The following is a 23,914-nucleotide window of genomic DNA, read 5'->3' on the forward strand; positions in this document are numbered from 1 at the left end:
TTGCTGTATTTTCAAAGTCAATTACAACATGAAATGAATTTTCACAACCAGCTGGTTAACATGTGTTATTTCTGATGTGATGTATGCAAATATGCCTCAGTGTTCCATGATGGGTACACACATACACACATTCTCTCTTTCTCACTTGGGGCAAATACTCAAAAACTGACTGTAACACATCATATATTTAACTGTAACAAGCATATTTGTTTTGTTTCAGAACACATCTGAGCACACACACACACACACACACACGCACACACACACACACACGCACACACACACACACACACACACACACACACACACAGAGAGAGACACACACCATGCCATTATCGGTATCAGAATACTCCAAACTCACCATTACTGGTGATATTTGTCGATATCTCCTACCAGGACTGAACTCAAAGCAGCAATCAATGTGCGGGATCTCCAGGAAGACTCACCCAGGAATACCCTGCTGATGAAATTTAAAATGGTGCCGCATTACAACTCAATACATGCCATCAGTAAGCTGAGCTCCAATGCACGGGAATGGGCTCTCCATAATTCATGTTGTCATCGATCATCATTTGTACATGGACTTTCAAATGCAACATCAACATATACCACAATGCAATATTGTTACTCATGTAAACTCTCTCTCACACACACACACACACACACACACACACACACACACACACACACACACACACACACACACACACACACACACACAGTGAGGTGATTTAGCCTACCCATGACATAAATGACAAATATGAATCTCTGTACACACACACACTCTACTACTACTACTACTACTGCTACTACTACTGCTACTACTACTACTACTACTACTACTGCTACTACTACTACTACTACTACATCTCTGATTCCTCTCAAACTTTAAATTTGAAAAACGTACACCAAACCTATGTGAGCAAAACAAAAGGATGCTATGGGGGCCATCTGGACGAGCTATTCCCCATAACAGCATGTTTCCTTTGCATTCTCTGAGGATCACTGAAAACATCGAGACTAAGGCCTGCCTGCCTGCTATCAAATTAGGCTAACGGCCTATGGGCTGTAGGCAACTCCAATGACTTTGATGCCCGAGCCATCTGAAACTCCACAGGATCGGCGGGAACCCATTCAACATTCCATGTGGTCAGGAATAGGCTCGCACATTCATGCACTATGCAACAGCGTTACAGTGACTGAAATATATATTAATGCAGGATAAATATGACAGCAGGAGGGTAGCTATGAGTTGGACTCGAGTGTTTTCAATTGCATGGGGAATATATTTTTTAGGGCAATTTGTTCGTAAAGTAGGCCTATGTCGCCCGAAAAAAAAAAAAAAAACTGCTGAAGATGGTAATGATTGGTTCGGATAGTTACTCGAATCGTATGTCATTATGTATTCGAAAATGTTTTTATGAACGAGTTGCTTTATTTCAAAAGCAACAACATATTATCTTCATAAAATTTAAATCCTGGGAATGTCACCAGTGTAGGCCTACAGATAGTTGAAGAGACCTAATTCAGGTCGACCAAGACCATCTCTGTACGGGCAGTCCTCCCTTCTGTGGATAAAGGGGCTTCTGAGGATGAGACTGAGAGCTAGATGTACACGTACCTGAGAAAGATTGACGGTTTAAGAGCGAGGCTAACCTGTTGTTTTGACATTGTATTGGCTTTTTATAGTGTTACTCTTGCGCCATCTTGTGGTGAAACATGTTACTGCTGGCTCGAATCTGCCTTCCCAAGAGCAACTTCTGAGGTGAGCAGGTACTGAACATGCGCTAATGATATACATGCATATAAGTGAGAGACATGTTTTCGGTCTAGTAAGTGTCTATCTATGTGAACGAATGTACCAGAGTAAGTTGAGACTTGCCACGACAGCCTACATAGGACATGTAGCTCACAGCAAGGCAGCAAGTGTAGGCTAGATAAAAGACTTGTGTGAAGAATGTAGCCTGCAAAAACAAAGTAGAGCCTGTTCTCTTCCCAAACTGTCAGGACATCTGTCACTGCTTCAAGACATGCCCTAAGAGAAAGCTTGTGTGTGTGTGTGTGTGTGTGTGTGTGTGTGTGTGTGTGTGTGTGTGTGTGTGTGTGTGTGTGTGTGTGTGTGTGTGTGCATGGGGGCACTGCAGTGTCTATCTGTGTATTTTTAAAAGGGTGTGTTGGTTTGTGTCTGGCTAAACATTGCAAGCAGCAGGGCCGATCAAACATTTATGCTCCTCTGTTAAAACGGTTCCAGCACGCAGCGCGAGTCAGCTAATGACGCCGCGGCGACAGATTGTTTCATTCATGAGGATTCATGCCTCGTGGTCGCCTCAGACTGCGTAGACCTCCTGGCCCGCCGGAGGGGAACCGGGGACACCTCTCGAGTTCGCGTAGACATCTGTCTTGCGCGAGGTAGGACCGAACTACCGACTCTCCGTAATGTACACGTATAAAACTGCCCAGATATGCCCATCGACTCCTCAGAATGACAGCAGGGGTCTCCACCGCGTTCGGAATACCTTACGGGCCTACGCGTGGGGCTCTGAATGCAGACATGAATGGAATGCGATTAACGGCCGTGAATTGTGCGCTCGCAGCTCGCATGATATTCAACCTCTATGTTAATGAATTTTCAATGTTGCTTTGAGACTTGACATGCCCAGTACATGAATGAGTGAACGGTGAAGGGCCCACTGGACCGGATGGGGTCGTTTGGATCCAGTTTTCTGTTTCTCCTCGGGCGTTCATGTTGGCACGTTCCTCTGGCGGTCGGTGTGGTGAGATACTGTGCCCATCTGCGGTCGTAGAAACTCACATCGTGTGGCACACATCGTCGTCATTTTAAGAATAGCAGTTTTCAATCCAGCTATGAAATGTGTGTGGTTTTAAAAGATGGAGAATGGACTAGCACCGATGAAGAAAAGGTCACGTCATCCTAGATAATAGTCGACAGGTCACTCTTTGGCTAGGATAGGCGCATTGCAAACCTCATTTTGTGAGGACAGATTCCAACACAGAACAAATCATGTTCCTTTTTAACCAGCTGATGAAAACTCCTCAGGTCAGCTAATTAGTGAAATCACCTGTAGGCCAGATATGGAGTGTCCCCATCTCTGCCAGAGATATCAGTTGAGAGTCATTTATCATTTATATCTGTGTAGCCTACAACTTCACAAGCGTGTGTCTGCAGAAATGTAAGCAACTGAAATGTGTTATTTATAAATGATAACCCATAATGTAGGCTACAGCGAACATAGTGTGAGTGTGTGTGTGTGTGTGTGTGTGTGTGTGTGTGTGTGTGTGTGTGTGTGTGTGTGTGTGTGTGTGTGTGTGTGTGTGTGTGTGTGTGTGTGTACACACATGATATTCAATTATAGCATAATAATGGTGGGTTGGAACAGATTGTGGAGGACGTCCACTTTCTGAATTAGGCTAACGTAGCCTACTTTTACTTACTTTTACTTAAAGGGATATTCCGCCATTTTTGGAAATACGCTCATTTTCCACCTTCCCTCGAGCAAAACAATCGATATTTACCTTGTTCCCGTTCATCCAGCCATTCTGTGAGTCTGGCGATACAACTTTTAGCTTCAGCCTAGCATAGATCATTGAATCGGATTAGACCATTAGCTTCTCACCTGCTAGCTTCATGTTTAAAAGTGACTAATATTTCTGGTAATTTTCCCATTTAAAACGTGTGTCCTCTCAAGTTAGAAAGTGCAATAAGACCAACTGAAAATGAACCCTGCCGTTTTTCTAGGCTGATTTGACATGGAACTACATTCTCATCTGGCGTAATAATCAAGGCAACTTGCAGCTACTGGCACTACTACTGCTTGATGTCTATGGGGACTATTTTCAGATGCTGCGTACGATATCACTGCGCCTATGGTACGTTTGCAAGTTGCCTTGATTATTACGCCAGATGAGAGTGTAGTTCCATGTCAAATCAGCCTAGAAAAACGCCAGGTTTCATTTTCAGTTGGTCTTATTGCACTTTCTAACTTGAGAGGAGACGCGTTTTAAATGGGAAAATTATCAGAAATCTTAGTCACTTTTAAACATGAAGCTAGCAGGCGAGAAGCTAATGGTCTAATCCGATTCAGTGATCTATGCTAGGCTGAAGCTAAAAGTTGTATCGCCAGACTCACAGAATGGCTGGATGAACGGGAACAAGGTAAATATCGATTGTTTTGCTCGAGGGGAGGTGGAAAATGAGCGTATTTCCAAAAATGGCGGAATATCCCTTTAACGGAGTTTTTCACCCTCATGGAATCAAACGCCATTAGCCTACCTCGAGTGGAGTTTTGTGGTGTTTGTTCCGAAGTTCCCACAAAGAAACAGAAGCAAAGGCCGATTGTAAGTGCTTCAAATTAATCAAATATGGGTGTTTCAGGAACAGCATGGTGCACGTCCATCGAACATCGCAAGTTCGCCTTTACGACGGCAGATGGCGCAAAGAACTCACACTACGACTTTGAGGACTGAAAACGGCTCTCAATGCACCCTCTAGGAACAGGACAGATCCTGGATCAGTGTTCCTCAATTCACTATAGGACTCCACCTCCATTCAAGCCTGGCGTTACAACACAGACGAATTGAGTGTAGGTAAGTGCGCTTGTTAACCAGCTCAACGTTAGCTGAGCAGAACTAGTGATTGCTTATTGTGATTAGAGGTGAGACTGAGGTGTGATCGAGTTTCTATGATTGACACGGTGGTATGATTTAGGAATGCCAAGTTGCATTATATTACCCTGCAAAATAATAGTTGTGCAAAAAAAATATTGGAAAGAGGTTGCATCTATCTTTATTCTTCTCATGGGTGTATTATCATTTCCCCCTCCTTGTTTTGTAGGTTTTTTTAAAACATTAAAAATAATAATAATAAAAAAAAACATAATGATCATAATAGTCATTCTTTGATTTTGACTTATATAGTGACTTAGTTATGTATTTACAACAAGTACACCTTCTCCATCTATACACCATAGGCTACTACTGCCGAATAGGCCTAGGCCTATAGTAGTAGCAGCAGCTGTAGCCTACTTTATATTAATATACAAACAGGTTAGTATAAAGATAAACTGTAGGCTATATATCTTATATCTCGTTTTAGTGTGTTGATATTACAGACATTGATATCAGACATTTTTTATATCAGGCACCAGCAATGATGTCGATTATATTTAATTGGTCTGTCGTTAAAATAACATTTTGCTTATTACCAATTCTTTCCTCAGTATGTGTGTAAAATATTGAAAGCAACGACCATTGCTGTTACAAATGACAACCGTTATAACAAACGTTCAAAACATCCTTGGCGGTGTATCAAATGTAGCCTATGCCACTGTCGTATAGCCCAACTTTTCTACTCTCAGCCCACTCGTTCTGTGCAGGCGATCAGTCTGCGGCGATGGAGAACCGAGGAACGCGGAAGAGAGTACTTTATTCCGTCCGTCAGTCTCCATCTTTACCAGGAAGCTTTGTCTGTACACGCTTACACACAGAAGCTTGTGGTGTTATTCTAACCCTCGTTATTATCACTGCAGCACGCCACCCCCATTAAAGGTATGGGGGAATCTCTGATTATTTCTGTGTGCGTATCAACGTAAGCGGGTGTGGGGTGGCGGGGACAGTGAGAGTGAGTGGAAGAGAGAGAGGGAGAGAGAGTGTGAGTGAGTGAGAGAGAGTTCAGACCTTCACTCCGCACATGAATGCACTCGGTTTACAGGGATCAGCGAGCGAACATGCTGTGGAAACTGGTGGAAAATGTCAAGTATGAAGACATATATGAGGTAATGTGCTCGTCTGCCTGGATAATCTGGCGCGCCTGCGTCTTCTTTTTTTCAACCGGGTCACCTTATGTTCACCACAAAATATCTTATCAGGGGGTTTGTTAACATTTTGGTGCGGCTTTCCGTGGATGTGGCAGTGGCTGTGAAAAGAAGTTACAGTAGGCTATGAGAAAGAGGGTCAGATGTTGAGAATGCACAGCCGACACGCATTAGGGCAATACGATAACCTTTCCACAGGCGAGTCTCTTTTTTGGGGGTTATTTTTTTTGAATGCGACAATGTGAAGAGGGGTTTTATAGGCGAAGTTATAACGTGTGTTGTGTAAACTTATTTTATGACTGTTTTTAAGGCATGGTTTCAACGAATTGAACATACAGCTATAATACGTTAAAAATCTGTTCATTTTAGAAATAACCAGATATGAAAAAACAAATCATTTTGCATAAATTCGTTTTGCATTCTTTAAAAGAAATTATTTTAATTCATCCCATTATTCGTATATTATGGCACAATTAGATGACGATTCAGAATATCTCTGAATTTGCAGAGAAAAAATGCATGCATTATTGTGCATGACATTGCACCATAATGTGTTTTCTGAGCATAATAAGCTTTATTAGTGTTCTGTTTTGTACTATTAGTCTGACGAGATGTGTTCTTGCGCGTTTGGTTCACTGGTAAGTATGCTAAAACTGAGTGAGCAGTAGTCTATAATGGCAGTCTATAGAGAAGCGCTGAGAACATGAGTGATAAACCGACGTGTAAGGAGGACTGAATTAAACGAACAAGACCGCGCAGATTGCTCCGGATGGGGCTCGAGCACAAAAGAGCAGACTGATGCGCGCATGGGAGAACGAGCGGCTCGTGAGGGTTCTCGAGGTCTCTTTTCAAAGGCCCCTTTGGTTCGCCCTCGCGGGAAGCCGCCTTCACGAGCCCCACATGGCTTTTCTCTCACAGCCGCGCGCAGGTAATTAAACGTCCTGACCCCGGCGCGTGAAATCTCTGACAATGCGCGCCGTTTTGTAGAAAAGAGCTGATTAAATGCCTCTAAAGATGACAGTCGGCGGCTTCGATAGGCAGCAGGCCTGGAAGGAAAGGCACAGCAGGTCGTTTCTCTATTTCGTCTGGGAATTGCATTCTGACGAATAGTTTCTCTCAGATAATAACAGTCTCTGATAATAAATAAATGCAGATGGGCTGACTGACTGAACTGTTGTGTTTTGGCTTTGGGTCGGTAAATCAGGCCTATTTTGTAGGCTACCACTTCTCTTGGTGTTTTATGTTTGACTTAATCTGTATTTTGACAATGAAATGTGGTTGTGTGTGTGTGTGTGTGTGTGTGTGTGTGTGTGTGTGTGTGTGTGTGTGTGTGTGTGTGTGTGTGTGTGTGTGTCGTGGTCAGAGTCGTTACTGTTCTTGTGATGGTGCTGGTTGTCTCGGGAGGACCAAGTGTATCCTCGCCTTGTGCGCGCGGGTCCGGTTTCAGCTGCTCCCCAAACGGCTGACGGAGGAGTTTTGTTTGTTCCGTGCAGAGAAATGGATAGGAGGCCACAGAACAATAGCACACAAACTAGACAATGGGGGACGTCAAAAGGCCAAAGCCTGAGCAGGATACCCCAAGCTGGGAGACGTTTACTATGAGAGATAGAGAGAGAAAGGGAGAGAGAGAGGGGTCTGGACAAGGTGGGCTTAGTACGTAAAAAGAGCAGCTCGGTCCACGCGTATTTCCCTGTTGACTGGAGTCCTCCTCCTCCTCCTCTTTCCTCCTCCTCCTCTTCCATTTCTCCGCTGACTGAACGTCACTTACACCAGCGGGAAGCACGAGCGCCGACTGCGCCTTCACGCGCCACTGCCCCTCCGTGCTTTAAGTATTCCTGCAATATTAGGAGTCATGAATAACAATTATTCCGGGGAGGTATACTGAGGCAAAGACAGCGCAGGCACACACACTCACTCACTCTGGCAACGGAGCAAGAGGATTGGATCGGTTGGCTAGACTGAGACCTGCAAGGATCGTCGCTGCATAAAGTGCTTTTTTCCAAAAAAAAAAAAAAACGAATGTCTTTTTGGTGAAATTATCTTCCGCAACTATGAGGACTTAGATGCAGAGGAACGGGAATCTCCGGCGTTTTTTCCACTGATCTCGACAGTCTGAGCGTGTGTGTGCGTGCATGTGTGTTTTTTAGGCTGAACAGACCCCCTCGTGCAGATGTTAGTCCATACGTACTCAGCCACGGTGAGTCTCGTAGCTATCGCGCCTGTCGTTGGGAGACATTTTTAAAAGTTTGCCTGAAAAGAGAGCAGTGGCATTCCTCTGAATAATTCGAGTCGTTTCATTTGGACATAGGCCAGCGAGAGCCTCTTTGACAAAGCCATCCAAAAATGGCTTTAAGCGATTTGTTCTAACATGGATTTGGCATCTTTCTCCCATAGCGTCTAATGAGATTTTCTTAAACACATTTTTTAAAACAAAGAACACTCTGTATACTGTGTGAAGAATAATACCTGGGCAATTAATTTGTCCAAGCATTAAAATCTTGTATTGTATCAAACACAGTTAACTTTCACAGCTGTTTATGATACCTAAACAAATATTTGCATAACTGGGTTTAATTTGTGAATGACGGGGCATGTTTTTTTTCTAGGCTATCATTCTTTCACTTCATTTGACAAAAGTACCAGTAGTCAAACTAGCCTAGTATCCACATAAAAGTCAAATCTGTAGCCAATATATTTTTGTTCTGTTTCATCCGAAGGACCGTCACGACGGTGTGTCCAGCCACAGCTCCAGACTGTCCCAGCTGGGCTCGGTATCGCAGGGGCCGTACTCCAGCGCGCCCCCGCTCTCTCACACACCCTCCTCGGACTTCCAGCCGCCTTACTTCCCGCCGCCCTACCAGCCCCTTCCGTACCACCAGAGCCAGGACCCGTACTCGCACGTGAACGACCCGTACTCCCTCAACGCTCTACACCAGTCGCAGCAGCACCCATGGGGCTCGCGCCAGCGGCAGGAGGTTGGCGGGGAGAGCGGCTCTCTCTTGCCTCAGCCTCGAGCCTCTCTGCCGCAGCTCTCGGGGCTCGACCCGCGGCGAGACTACTCGGTGCGGCGACCGGACGTGCTGCTCCACTCGGCGCACCACGGCCTCGAGGCCGGCATGGGAGACAGCCTGTCGCTGCACGGTCTCGCGCACGGAATGGAGGATGTGCAGGTGGGTCAGGAGGGTGCAGTCGCGTGCCCTCAGGGAGTTCGGAGAGGGGTTTTTAAAGTAAACAGAATTGTGAACGCTTCTCTACTGTGAACTGAACACAAAACTATGCCAGGATATTACCTCATGCTCAATTCTAACAGTCAATATTAACGAAATAACAACTAAATCAAATTAAGTATGTGGAAACACTTTTTATTAAAATATTCGCAAATGTTCTAAACAAGACAGGATTTGAGTAGCATAAGTGGCATTTTATCTTAAGTATTCTATTAGACGCGGTTTGCACAGACAGTGTTGAACATGAATAATTTCCTCATATCTTCTAGTGTAGACGGTTAATATTTGACAGGAAACATTAATGCATAATACTCAGCCAGAGATCACGGTGTGAATGTAGGATATTTTCCTTTAAAACTATTTCAGACATTTCAAGTTTAGGGATGACTTGTGCTAACATAGTTAGAATTATACATGAACCGATGAATAATGATATTGAAAAATAGTGGAATTATTTTATAAACTACCACATTTACCGTAGGGATATTTTACTGCACTCCTAACATGACCAGGAAAAGTAGGCTACATTCGGGACATTTAGACCTGATAGGCTAGATGATGTACGTTATCCATTTATGTTTTACATTATAGCCCACGCTTAGGCTATACCTTCATGCCCTCAAAGCTCATTCCATTTAATGTGGGCACTTCTGTCAGAAACATCCGGTCAGTGACATTTGGTCTTGGGTCCGATAGGGCCATGTTTGATCGTACTGTAAAACATTATATATATATTTTTTTTTACCAACGAATGAACACACATTTTTTCCAGGGTTAATGTTTTCTGGGTTTTTTTTTGCCTTGGCATCATAGAGCATAATGTTTCTGTTAACATGGCTTCTTTTATCATTCTGTAGTGGTATGTGTGTACAGTGCTTGTTCTCATGAATACAGAAGCTGTGCATGCACGACATTAACAATAAGTTTATTTCCCCGTAATTAGTACAATGTGAATAATCCGCGTTATTCAGAAAATAGTCCCATTAAAGTTTTTTTTGTTTGTTTTTTGCCTTAGATTTCCCCTCAAGTTAAAACATAACGTTATTGTCCCAAGTAGTATAATATAATATTAATAATAAATTTAGCTACTTTGGTGGATATTTAGACCTTGCTAGGTGAATTGGGTATTTAAATCATTTTGGACAATATGAATGCGATAATTTTCTGTAAATCGGTGCCAGTTTAGAGTCCTGTCTTACAGATTGGAGAGAAGGTAGTAGCATACAGTTAGAATATTATATGTAAAGCCAGTTATTTATTTAGTTGTCCTACACATAGCGTAACCTACACTATATGGATTACCCTCACCAGAAGACGATGAGGTCTGGCCGACATCTCAACATCGCTGGAAAATTATTTGCATGGAAAACTGTCACATTGAGCGCCCTGTTGGTGTAAATATTGGCCGCACAAACGGCTCTCGCATAACGGAAACAGGCCCAGAATATCTCACTGTCACTTCATTTCCACAGACTGTCGATGATGCCAACAACAGCGGAATGAACATACTGGACCAATCTGTCATTAAGAAAGGTAAGGAAATATAAGTATGCATACACACTTTCACACAAACTGAGGCCTACTCCCAATTCCGTTTTTATTTCAAATTATTTTGGATATAAAGAATGAATAGGATAGTTGTGTTTAAGATATGGTCCATTTAATCGGTTTCACCTCCAGCCCTGTTGTGGCTGCACCAGCGTGTGGGCATCATGACCGCCACAGGTTGGGGTGTCAGAGGCGCGTGCGCCAGGGGACGTTAGGCATCTCATTTGATATGCAGATGATGTCATGCATACTTGGGCTCCAGGTGGCTCGTCACCAGGTTCAGACAGGATGGCAGCCTGGAAACACGCACAGGAACAAACCTTACTGTTTCCACTTACTGTTTCCACTTATTCTAGTGCACAAATAGGCCATTTTGTAATGACAATAACAAAATGAATGTACAGAGAGTTTTTCTTTTATTCAGACTAAGGCCTAACTATTATAGGCCTGTCTGTTATGCAGAATATATTGTAAAGAGAACTTGGCCTAGTTTATGTGTTCCTTTTCTACCTCGTTCGAACAAGTTTGAGATGTTTTAGTCGCCATTTTGATTAACTAAATATGGAACGGGTTGAACATTGGTCTCTGGCGCACATTAACCTGAGGCTGCATTGAAGTCAGTTTTATCTATAACACATTTCACTAAACAATAGCAGAGACTACAGCTTGCGCATTAGTAATTATGTTCAGTTATTAATTTAATTATTGAGTTATCCTGGTTAGCCTACGTGCTAAAATAACATTAGTCCAAGGCCAATGATAAACAATTATCCTCTCTCGTTTACACGTCAAATCGTAAGAGAGAAAGTTAGCTCGCGCTTGGCAGGCTGTAATAGCTCGAGCTGCTCCCTGGGCTCGTGTTAATATTTTTGCAGTGTGAGGGACTTGAAGCGGTAATTTAGTAAAGCGACACGCGGCGTTCCCAGAGGACAGAGTTTAAGTGGCCAGTGTGATAGATGGCTTTTCACGTGGGGATCTCGTGAGCTCGTTTAGAGCTCATTTTGGGCATTATCCCCCGTCGAGTGCTGTCTCCGCAGGCTCGAGCTTGTTCGCCCATTAGCGCCAGTTTTAGGGCACATATTGTCTGACGTTTGGCACGTGGGTAATGACGGGAGGCATTCGGAGCTGTCGGAGGGTGGTTAATGTGATCTGAAGGCTTCAGTCAATCAACAATCGATAATAGAATGATGAGAACGTCGCGCGCCATTAACAATTCAGAAGTTTGTAACGCTTAGCTACGCAGATCCTGGGGACACAGACAGTTAGAGGGGGCTGAGGGCTGGAGGTTAAAACAACGAAGATACAGATTGTAGAAGAACAGATACTGTGTGAGCCAATCATGGGTGTGAAGGGACAAAAAGAGAGAGAGAGAGACACACACACGCAAACACGGGCGCGCGCAGGGTTAGTTGGAGAGTGATGACATCCAACTCAACAAAAGCTAAATATAGTGCTGTTTATATTTTTATCTGTATGTCAGAACAGATGATATTTTGTTCTTAAGATGTGTCTGATGATTTGGGTCTTGAACATGGTTTCCTAGTTTATTATTAGGCCTATTATTTTTTTTGCATAATATTATACTCAATGACTCCCTAAATTAAACGCCCTGAGTAACTATTCAACTTGTTTTCATTATAGATTTAAACAGTGTTTGTGTAAATGTTTCATGATAAATTGACATGAACATAAATGATCCACATAAATGTTCCACCCCAGAACGTTTAATAGGCCTATAGGCCTAGACTACAGTGTATAAGGCCGAACAGGGCCGAGTTGAACTGCAGAACCAATGAGATATTAACACTTTCATGCGTCTTCTCAACTGCAGCACCGATGAGATGTATTAACACATTCTTGCGTCTTCTCAACTATAGCATATCCTCTCTCGCGCGCAATTCCGGTCCCGCACAAGAGCGTGGCGTCTCTGATGATGAGCAAGGACGGTCTCATCGGCGGCATGAATCTCAACGTCAACGAGGTGTTCTGCTCGGTACCGGGACGCCTCTCGCTGCTCAGCTCCACCTCCAAGTACAAGGTGACCGTGGGCGAAGTCCAGCGTCGCCTGTCCCCGCCCGAGTGCCTCAATGCTTCGCTGCTGGGTGGCGTTCTCCGTAGGTGAGGTGGCCTCTCAACACAAAACCAAACCACACTTTCATTTGACCACTGACTTTATTTTTATTTTTATTATTATTATTTTAATGAAATTCAATTATTGTCAGCCAAAATCCCGTCGATAACCTATGATTTGCATTTCTACAAAATGACATTTTCAAACTCCTCTCCACACAAAGCGAAATCACACCGACAGTTGACCACTGTCTACACTAGAAAAAAAGGTGCTATGGAACCAAACATGGTTCTATTGCATGCTTCATATATGGCACCCCTAAATTGTTCTAATGGTTAATCAAAGGAACCACTGCGGGTTCTTTAAATCCTGCATGGTTCTATATCTAGGCTATCAACCCAAAATAACAGTGTAATTTTATTTCAATCTTGTCGATATTCTATGATTTGCATTTCTACAAAATATATTTTTTAAACTATTGGCACACATCACTAATATTAGTTTCATGAGCAAACCTGCCAGCCTTTGGAAGTGGAAATGTTTTTATTTTTATTTTTAACAAATGTGTTACTGTGTGTTCTCAGAGCTAAGTCTAAAAATGGAGGCCGATCACTGAGAGAAAAGCTGGAGAAAATCGGCCTGAATTTACCGGCTGGAAGACGCAAAGCTGCAAATGTCACTTTACTGACGTCATTAGTTGAAGGTAGGAGTTAAACTGAAAACGCTGATCTAGCCCCCCCCCCCTCCAGAAGCCTAGGCCTATGTCTTGAATGTTTTCATTTTTGCCCACTGGCATGCTACATTTTGATATTATACTGGCATGCTAGAACTTTCATTTTGAAAGAAGTTGTCAGTTGTGTTTCACTGAATTGAGAGGATTTGTAGGCCTAGTTGTTAGGAAATTGGTTTTCAGTAGGCCAGTGGAAAAAACATGTATAGGGCCTTACTCAGAGAAACGCGTATATAAATGCAATATTTTAGACAGAGACTACCCTCATATGTCTATCAGATGTATGGATTTTATTTTTGTGTAAGCCTATATGTAATGTAGCCGATGTAATTGTATCCAAATATCTGAACACTTTTTTTCCATCAGGGGAAGCAGTTCATTTAGCGCGGGATTTCGGATACATCTGTGAAACGGAGTTTCCCACTAAAGCCGTATCTGAGTACCTGAACCGACAACATACGGATCCCAACGAGCTGCACTCGCGGAAGAACATGCTGCTCGCCACAAAGTACGTACCCGACAAAAAAAATAAACAATGTTAGCCTATGAAATAATATAAGGTGAATTATATAGCCTAGTATGTTAGAAGCACATGATATGAAAAATGTTTGTCCGGAATGGACGGCTCAAGGTTCCCGTGATGAAACGTGATCCTATTGGTTATGCGGAGTGCTACCGACTCTTTTCACATCTCGCTCCTCGCGCTCTAATGAGCTGCACGGATCCCGGGAAATGCGCCGCCTTATCCTTCAGAGCCTGGCACCGAGCGAGAAACTCATTATATTTAAGTGAAATGTTTCAAGTCGAAAAGTGCCAGCTTTCCCCTTGAAGTTTCGCCTTGGGTCATCACCCACCCCCTCTGCCATCCCCCCACTTTTCACAGTCTGTCTGTCAGAGCCCTGTCATACCCACCCAGCCCGCCCCCCCCTTCCAACACGCGCCTCGGGCTCTGCCGTTCTGTCGCTGTGGGATGAGAGCGCGAGAGAATGGCTCCAGCTCGAGACCGGACAACAAGTCTGTTGTGGTTCTGAGCATTCGATAGAAAATGTGGGTCAAGATCTGACAAGCCCAGACAACCGCAGATGTTTTGGCGCGACGCAACACTTTTGGCAACAGGAGGCATTTGAGCAGCATAGCACGGGCGACCTTTTCTTAAAATTACACAGAAAGGACTGCCAACACGCGTTGTCTCTTTATTTTAAAAAACGTAGTTTGACAAAAATGTACCAGACCAGTACAAGGGTTGTTAGCCATGCTGTCGTGTCTTTTTTGTAACCATTTAGTGAAATGTGGGTATATGTGGCGTTTTGGTGGGAAAACATGTGCTATCTCGGCTGCTCAATTAATCAGCTCTAAATTGATTTAACCCAAAAGGTTAATTATTTTGCTTGATTGGTGGTGTTGGATATTTAGTGGACATGATAGCATCTCAATTGTCTGTTTCCTTGGGAGAAAGCTGACTGTGATGTGGGTGCTTTAATTGTTTGCAGACAGCCTGAAAGACAGAGAGGGGTCAAAGCTCATGTAGGGCTTCGGGGGTCTTTTTTGAGGTTGCCATATTTTTGTAAAAGGGGGGGTGAGGAGAGGGGGGGGGGGGGGGGGGGGGGGCGGAGATGTGATGTGATTTGGGAATTTTCCCTGTTTTTCTACCCGTCTCAAATTCCACCACCAACGCAATGCATGAGCCTCTCTCTATTTTGCATTAGAGTTCTCTCTACAGCTCTCTCTCTATCTCCCTCTCTGCCCCCTCTCTCTGTCTCACTTTTGCTCTCTCGCTCCGTCTCACTTTTGCTGTCTCTCTCCCTCCCTCCCTCCCTCTCTCTCTCTCTCCCTCCGTCTGTCTCTCTCTCTCTCTCTCTGGGAGAGGAGGGGAATCAGCAGAGCTGACAGAGACAGACAGAAAGTGCTCACGCTCGAGAGAGAGAGAGAGAGAGAGAGAGAGAGAGATAGAGAGAGAGAGAGAGAGAGAGAGAGAGAGACTCCCAGTAGACTGCTCTGCTCCGGCTCCTCCACTCTCAGTGTGAGTTAATGGTGTGATGGCTTCATCGCTCTCTGACGGAGTTTACACACTGAAGCTTCCTCCTTCCTTCAGCACACCTCTCCTGTCACTCTCTCTCTCTCTCTCTCTCTCTCTCTCAGAGCGGCAGTGCCGTGGCTGTGTGAAATATACGCCGCCCCTTGAACACCTCACCAGAATCATGTGTGCGCCAGCATCTCGGTGTGTCTCTATCAGGAGTGCTAGAGGTGGTCGGAGGATTTATTGTTGTTGGGGGACACACAGTGAGAAGTGAGATCTGACCCAGGATAGCAACACTATGTTGGGTGTCATGGCAGATAGAGAGATGGGTAAAGCTTTGCTAGTATAGAACATGGCCAGCTTGTTAAGGGTGCCGATCCAAATGCAACAATGCAACAATGTAACACATACCCATAAGTGCTAAGCAATGGGACACAGTCTTCAATGTAACACATACACATAAGCGCCTAATTAGCAATGGGACGCAATCTTTAATGTAACACATACACATCTGCGCTTAGCAATTGTATTGTCATGCCTATCGTGATAGTGATGTGGTGGACAGCAATTCCGTAACATAAAAATGACAGGAACTCTGAAAAATGTGCATTATCCTTTTGCATGGGTGGAGTAGTCTTTGTCCTCACTGAATGTTGGGCATTTCAATGCAGCTGTTGTAGGTGTGTCAGTACTGTTCAGACTCTGCTTTCAGGGTATTGAATAATGGCCAGATTGAATGGGAGAATGGAGCTAAATGGAATGGAGAAAGTGATAATTCAAATATGTATTTTTTAGACATTGTAGGTCAGGTCCTTGCATTTGTTCACACCTTTTAAGTTGTTCATTAATTGTAGGCGGTTGTGGATACTGTAGACATTTGTTGCAGACGGTTTCACCGATGATGATGATGTGGAACTTGTAGTGGGAACAGACTGCTCATTGCTTTTATCATTTTTATCATCATATAATATCACACTAACCCAGCAGCTCCTTACTAATAACTAGCCAAGAATGCCAGCTCAGAGAGGCCATTTGAGTGCTTGCATTGCTCACATTGCTCACTTAGTTTAAAACAAGGGGAAACGCTCTTACATAAGTAGGCCACTGGCAGAGAATTTCTACCTTTCTTAATCTACGTGAATGAGATTCTAGAGCATATTTGACATTCTAAAATGTTATTAGTGGTTCTGTATGCCCCCTGGGCCACTCTAATTTGACATGGCAAAGCGTCACTCCAAAGCCAGGCTGCTATCGCTAAGGCTAATGCACTGCACTACTCTGTGTTATATAACACATTTCTCTTTCATTACGAATGAATTCAAATACACAACCCAACAGAAACGCTGCAGAAACCACAACTGTAAGAACAAAATCCTGGTAGTTTTGCTGTGTGGCCGTTTAACACCACAAGAGCTGTCTTGTCCCAAATGGATAATCCAGCGATGTGGGTTAAAGTCAAAAGGATATCAAAAACAAAGCCCCATGCTTTCACAGCTGTCTCCGACACCTAGTTTCAGCACCGCGGTTAGCGCCCCCACCCAGTTAATAGCATTGACAAAGTGTACTGACCTGGAATGTCCACCCAACTAGCCTCCGAATACAAAGAGTTGCTCGGGTCAGAACGAGAGAGATACACGTGGCGTTATGGCGTGGACACAATGGACATACACTACCTTTTGTTTGTGGATTCAGTGTTACTGTCTGTCTGCGTATTCATCTCTTACTTTGACCTAGTGAAAGTATGAATGCAGATTTTGATCCATTCACCTTACGAGTCAGTGATTTCATAGCTATCACTGCATGTAGTGTTGTTGTGCCTGATTCAGAATTAGCCCTCTTCAATGAATATTAATGAATATTGTGATTCTTGGTAAATTCAATAGTATTCTTTTTTTTATTTTATAAGATTATTTTGATGTTGGCCCATATCCTGTAGGGCTGAAATAGATTTGGATTAATTCAGATAGTTTGTCATAGTAATTTAACGGTATCTCATCACACACATTGATGAAGTGTATGTGTTTAGTAGCAATGATTTATAGAAACCGATACAAGAAAGGCGTAATTCAGCAATGATGTCACTAGCAGTGACTGCTTGTTAAAGAGAGTCTGAGAGACCATTGCATAAAATGTTGGTGCCAAATATTTGCTCAGGTCAATCTGAGCTGCCATGTAGAGCTCTTATGAGGGTGGTTCCTATAGCACTCTGGTGGTGGTATGAAATAAGCAGTAGGTTAGATGGTGTTTACGGTGTCAGTACCGTGTCATTCTGGATATGAGCATCGAGGAGAGAAATGTGGATGATCTCATGGTGACTTTGTTGGAAAATATACCTTAGTGCTGTAACATTTTGATGGGTTTTACAAGATCATGGGTGTATCGTCTCACTGTAGCTTATTTAGATACGTTTATATGTATTTATTCATTTATTTGTCCTGGTGCTTATATGAAACTTTCAGCTCGGATTAGCTATTTAATTCACATTTACATTTATTCATTTGGCAGACACTTTCATCCAAAGCCACTTATGGAAATTGAATAACATATGCGTTAGCGTTTCTGTCCATTTATAGCAGCAGAATAACATGTGAGTTAGCGTTTCAGTCCATTTATAGAAACAGAATAACATGTGAGTTAGCATTTCAGTCCACATGCAGAGGACCTGCTGGTTTAGTTGACGTGCTTCTGAGTGCTTTGCTGAGGTCATTATCCATGCTCTGGTCAAGTGAGATTGAAATTATTGGGTGATAGTGACGCCTCCCAAATGACTGGTCACTGTACTCTTTGCTAGCTACCAATGCCCTGTGTCCTTGCACTCAACTGTGCTTTAGGCATTCTAGGAAAGGTTGACTTTTCAACCCAACACCAGTGTAGTGTAAACAACGTTAGCTCACATAAATAGCCTACAGAATTTAACCATTTCTTTGGGTACTATTTCTAGGTGTCGTTTTAGACACTTTTCTCCATCTTAGGTATTTATTCCTCACTCACTTCAAGTCCAATAATAACCAAATGCTTGCAGCTGAAGGACACCAGTCTCTGGGTCCCTAATCTGAATGCTGTGGAGAGTGCACTGAGCGTAGCGTCTTGTGCATGAACTAAACAAATCGCGAAGGGCACCAGAGCTAAGGGCACCAGAGCACCTATGATACTGCTGAGGAGCTCACTGGTGGTATTCCATTAGCAAATGGATATATAGTAGCATCGTAGTTTAGTGTGTTAGTTAGCCTGTAGACTGGGCCTGTGTTGTGAGTGTTATTAGCCTGTAGACTGGGCCTGTGTTGTGAGTGTTATTAGCCTGTAGACTGGGCCTGTGTCGTGAGTGTTATTAGCCTGTAGACTGGGCCTGTGTTGTGAGTGTTATTAGCCTGTAGACTGGGCCTGTGTTGTGTGAGTATTATTAGCCTGTAGACTGGGCCTGTTTCTCTCATTAGTGCCCCTACATTGAGCTTTGGCAATAATGTTTCTGAAACTTTCATGCCAATAAAGCTATATTGAATTGAATTGAATTGAATTGAATTGAATTGAATTGAATTGAATTGAATTGAATTGAATTGAATTGAATTGAATTGAATTGAATTGAATTGAATTGAGTGAGCAAGAGAGGGTGCACACTGACCATAATCCCAGAATAATGATAACAGATTCATAGTCCTGTTTTAGGGAATGTATCCGATTACCTGAGGCCTAGGTAGCAGATCTGTGTTCTAGTACGCAGAACACATTCTCTCTCGCGTTTTCTCCTTCTCCCTCCTTCCATCACAGGCAGATGTGTAAGGAGTTCACTGACTACTGTATCTCAGTATTCTAGTCTCTCTCTCTTTCTCGCTCCCTCCATCACAGGCAGATGTGTAAGGAGTTCATTGACTACTGTATCCAGTTTCCTAGTAGGCCTAACTCTCTCTCTCTCTCTCTCTCTCTCTCTCTCTCTCTCGATCCCTCCATCCCTCCGATGTAAGGAGGAGTTCACTGACTACATCAGTATTCTAGCCGGGGGAATTCTCTCTGTGTGTCCATGACAGGCAGCTGTGGAAGGAGTATATTGACTTTAGCAGTTTTGTAGTAGGCCTAATTCTCTCCCTCCCTCCCTCCCTCCCTCCCTCCCTCCATTACTCCCTTCTTCCCTCCATTACAGCTACTGTAGATGTTTAAGAGGTTGACTGACTATATCAGTTTTCTAGTAGGCCTAACTCTCTCTCTCTCTCTCTCTCTCTCTCTCTCTCCCTCTCCCTCCCTCTCTGTGTGTCCATGGCAGGCAACTGTAAGGAGTATATTGACTACATCAGTATAATAGTCCTAACTCTCTCCCTCTCTCTCTCTCTCTCTCTCTCTTTCTCTCTCTCCCTGTGTGTGTCCACTGCAGGCAGCTGTAAGGAGTATATTAGAGTATAATAGTATAATATTACAGTATAGTAGTCCTAACTCTCTCTCTCTCCCTGTGTGTGTCCACTGCAGGCAGCTGTAAGGAGTATATTGACTACATCAGTATAGTAGTCCTAACTCTCTCTCTCTCTCCCTGTGTGTGTCCACTGCAGGCAGCTGTTGACTACATCAGTATAGTAGTCCTAACTCTCTCTCTCTCCCTGTGTGTGTCCACTGCAGGCAGCTGTAAGGAGTATATTAGAGTATAATAGTATAATATTACAGTATAATAGTCCTAACTCTCTCTCTCTCCCTGTGTGTGTCCACTGCAGGCAGCTGTGTAAGGAGTATATTAGAGTATAATAGTATAATATTACAGTATAGTAGTCCTAACTCTCTCTCTCTCCCTGTGTGTGTCCACTGCAGGCAGCTGTGTAAGGAGTATATTAGAGTATAATAGTATAATATTACAGTATAATAGTCCTAACTCTCTCTCTCTCCCTCTGTGTGTCCATGGCAGGCAACTGTAAGGAGTATATTGACTACATCAGTATAGTAGTCCTAACTCTCTCTCTCCCCCTGTGTGTGTCCACTGCAGGCAGCTGTGTAAGGAGTATATTAGAGTATAATAGTATAATATTACAGTAGTAGTCCTAACTCTCTCTCTCTCCCTCTGTGTGTCCATGGCAGGCAACTGTAAGGAGTATATTGACTACATCAGTATAGTAGTCCTAACTCTCTCTCTCTCTCCCTGTGTGTGTCCACTGCAGGCAGCTGTAAGGAGTATATTGACTACATCAGTATAGTAGTCCTAACTCTCTCTCTCTCCCTGTGTGTGTCCACTGCAGGCAGCTGTGTAAGGAGTATATTAGAGTATGATAGTATAATATTACAGTAGTAGTCCTAACTCTCTCTCTCTCCCTGTGTGTGTCCACTGCAGGCAGCTGTAAGGAGTATATTGACTACATCAGTATAGTAGTCCTAACTCTCTCTCTCTCTCCCTGTGTGTGTCCACTGCAGGCAGCTGTTGACTATATCAGTATAGTAGTCCTAACTCTCTCTCTCTCCGTGTGTGTGTCCACTGCAGGCAGCTGTGTAAGGAGTTCACTGACCTGTTGGCCCAGGACCGCACGCCGCTGGGCAACTCTCGGCCGGCGCCCATCCTGGAGCCGGGCATCCAGAGCTGCCTGTCCCACTTCAGCTTCATCACGCACGGCTTCGGCTCTCCGGCCATCTGCGCCGCGCTGACCGCCCTGCAGAACTACCTGACCGAGGCGCTCAAAGGACTGGACAAGATGTTCCTCAACAACCCGTCGGCCAACCGCCACGGAGGAGGAGGAGGAGGAGGAGGAGGAGGAGGAGGGGGCGACAAAGGCTCCGGCGACAAGGAGGAGAAGCAGCGGAAATAAGGAGAGATTTATACTAACGGGGAAAAAGAGAGAGAGAAAGAGAGGAGGAAGAAGAGAAAAACAGAAGAAAATCAGAAGAGAAAACAAAGTGGATGGAATGAGGAATGTGGAGCATGAGAGAATGAGAGTGAAAAAGAGAGAGCGAGAGTGTGTGTGTGTGTGTGTGTGTGTGTGTGTGTGTGTGAGAGAGAGAGAGAGAGAGAGAGAGAGGCTTACACAAACCACTCAGATGTTTTAAAAGTCCTTTATGCTCTTAGCTTTACGGTTGCGTTTCTGTTGTTGGGGATGAGAGTGCTTGGCGTGACGTTCTGTTGTTGGGGATGAGAGTTCTGGGCGTGACGTTCTGGGTGTGACATTCTGGACGGCGATGAGGCGGTGGAGGAGGACCCGAGGGAGAACAGCAGTGGACCGGACGATGGAATACAAAACAAACACGGATTTGAGAGAATATTACTGGACTGACACCACAGTGCTACTGCTCACAGAGACAGAGATTATGATTTCACATCTAGGAGTGTGTGTGTGTGTGTGTGTGTGTGTGTGTGTGTGTGTGTGTGTGTGTGTGTGTGTGTGTGTTTATATGTGCACAGTGCCAGAGATGGACTGTCTCCATCAGTTTGGACCAATAGAAGTGTTAAAATCCAATTGAAATGAGACCTCAGAATATCTACTTCAACACACAGACACACATACCGAGAGAGAATGTGTGTGTGTGTGTGTGTGTGTGTGTGTGTGTGTGTGTGTGTGTGTGTGTGTGTGTAACACAGGAATAGTTGATAGCAGAGTGATGATTGTGCATGTTCTTTTCTGTTCTGACTCAAAAAGGGTCGACTCACACGTCATCGGTGCGCGTCTGCTTTTAGTGAAGGTGCAACTTCACATGCCAGCTGTTTATACCGAATAACTCTGAGCCTTGCCGTCTATGGAGTAGTCTGTAAAATGGTGTCGGGGGAGTTATGATTCAGAACCAGCGAGAAACTTTTAGTCGTCTCGGCAGAAGGTATAGTGCTCGGGCCAGACGATCAAGAGCGGGACATAACGTGGGCTAGCTGTAGAGTTGTGGGAAGGCTGTCGAAGAGAGTCCGAACCGGCCATCGAGCCATGGTGCGTGCCATCCCATATCCGCCGTCATCATATCGGCCAGACGAGGTCATGCGGCGCAGCAGAAGCACGCAAATGGAAAATCACGTCACTCCACTTGTCGATACGATTACTGACATCGTCCGTCACACGCGTTTTGAGATGAGGGAGCAACCCGCATAATCCATCATAGGAGCGAATACATGACTGAATCATCACTTTCATCGCACAGAAGAGAACGACACAAACGAGGACTTTCTCTTATCTGTTATATTTCTTTTTCGTTCAGCCCCCCCTAAAACCTAGAATCGATTAGCCTGAACAGTGTTTCTATTTGGGTTCATTCAGAGGAATGCGGCTTCGAAAATATTATAACGTCCCTCTAGATTATTTGATAAACGTGAAGTAGGCCTATGTAGTTTGTTTGAAGCCTCTCAATGCTAACTTTACTGCACCATTGGGTTAGTATAGCAGTATTAAATTGCACATGATCGAACGACACATTCTATTGTTTGTGTTTCACACATAATTTATTTTAGAAAATCTCTAATCATTTCGTTACAGGGTGAGTTGTGCAACTAAATAAATGGCCAATAAGTCCGCATGACAAGTTTTTGACAAGCTTTTGTTTTGGGCCAATTTGTAAAAAAGAAAAAAGAAAAAGAAAAACTCAGCGACAAAAGAAGATTGATATTGACGCGTACTGAGAATGAACGCACTGGGGGTGACGTCAGACAAGACATCTTGAACTTTACCTGCCACTTGATGAAGAGCACTCCCGTAAAACTGTGAGATGTACACGCGGGCACGCTCCACCGACACGACTCAACCCCTCGGGCTCTCCGAAGCGCGAGCGGCCGATCGGAGAGGAGGGAGAGCACGAGGAGGCGAGCTCGTTACCGTCTGCCTGGGCTCGAGCCTCTCCGTTGCACGGGAGGTGATTTCCCGGCGCATCAGGATCCTCGTTTGCTTGATGTGAAGTTGAAGGGAGGGGGACTACTTATATTTATGTTTGTATATATTTATTTATGCCTAATTTAATGGGAGTTTGTACATAAGAACTTCTGTGACTGTACTTCTGTGCGTGGGTGAACGCTTGGTTTAGGTAGCATCTTGTATTTTTTTCTGTTTCTTAAACAAGCTGTTATGGTGATGGGTAGAAGTTGGTTTTGTCCAGTGAATTCATTTATATCAAAAAAGAATAAATCTTGTGTTTTATTGTAAAACTGTTTATCTTTTGTTGTTCCAGCAGCAGCCTTGCACGTATGCGTTCACACAAACACTATGCATGCACAATTAGATGGATGGAATTGCCCATCAGTTTTGTTAGGCGTTGTCCGTCTAATACAGTCTTAACACATGCCTATTTTTTTTTTTTGAGTTTTTGAATGTTTTAAAAACCAACAACAATACTTCTACTAATAATGATAATAACATTATTAATGACTGTTCTATCGCCAAATGCCAGCACAGTCCAGTAGACGCAGGCTATTCACCTGCAATACATAATACGTTGTTCATAAAATATAAGGTGCTGTCTTTATTAAAACGACAAAATGTAGACTTTTATCAGAGTACTAAATGTAGGTAGCCTATGGAGGAACTGGAGGCCTTTGGACATCTATTAATTTCCGCGCAT

General features: G+C 43.8%; 1 protein-coding gene across 1 annotated transcript; it reads left to right on the forward strand.

Annotated features, from left to right (window-relative positions):
- The first annotated feature begins 5,711 nt into the window (after nt 1-5,711).
- Nucleotides 5,712-21,195, forward strand: tfap2b (transcription factor AP-2 beta). Its single transcript, XM_062550317.1, has 7 exons — nt 5,712-5,792; nt 8,549-9,001; nt 10,531-10,591; nt 12,484-12,724; nt 13,262-13,380; nt 13,774-13,915; nt 20,874-21,195. The coding sequence occupies exons 1-7, from the start codon at nt 5,712-5,714 to the stop codon at nt 21,193-21,195; spliced, it is 1,419 nt and encodes a 472-aa protein (XP_062406301.1).
- Nucleotides 21,196-23,914: the final 2,719 nt, after the last annotated feature.

Source organism: Sardina pilchardus, chromosome 12 (assembly GCF_963854185.1).
Source record: "Sardina pilchardus chromosome 12, fSarPil1.1, whole genome shotgun sequence".
Lineage (NCBI taxonomy): Eukaryota > Metazoa > Chordata > Actinopteri > Clupeiformes > Clupeidae > Sardina > Sardina pilchardus.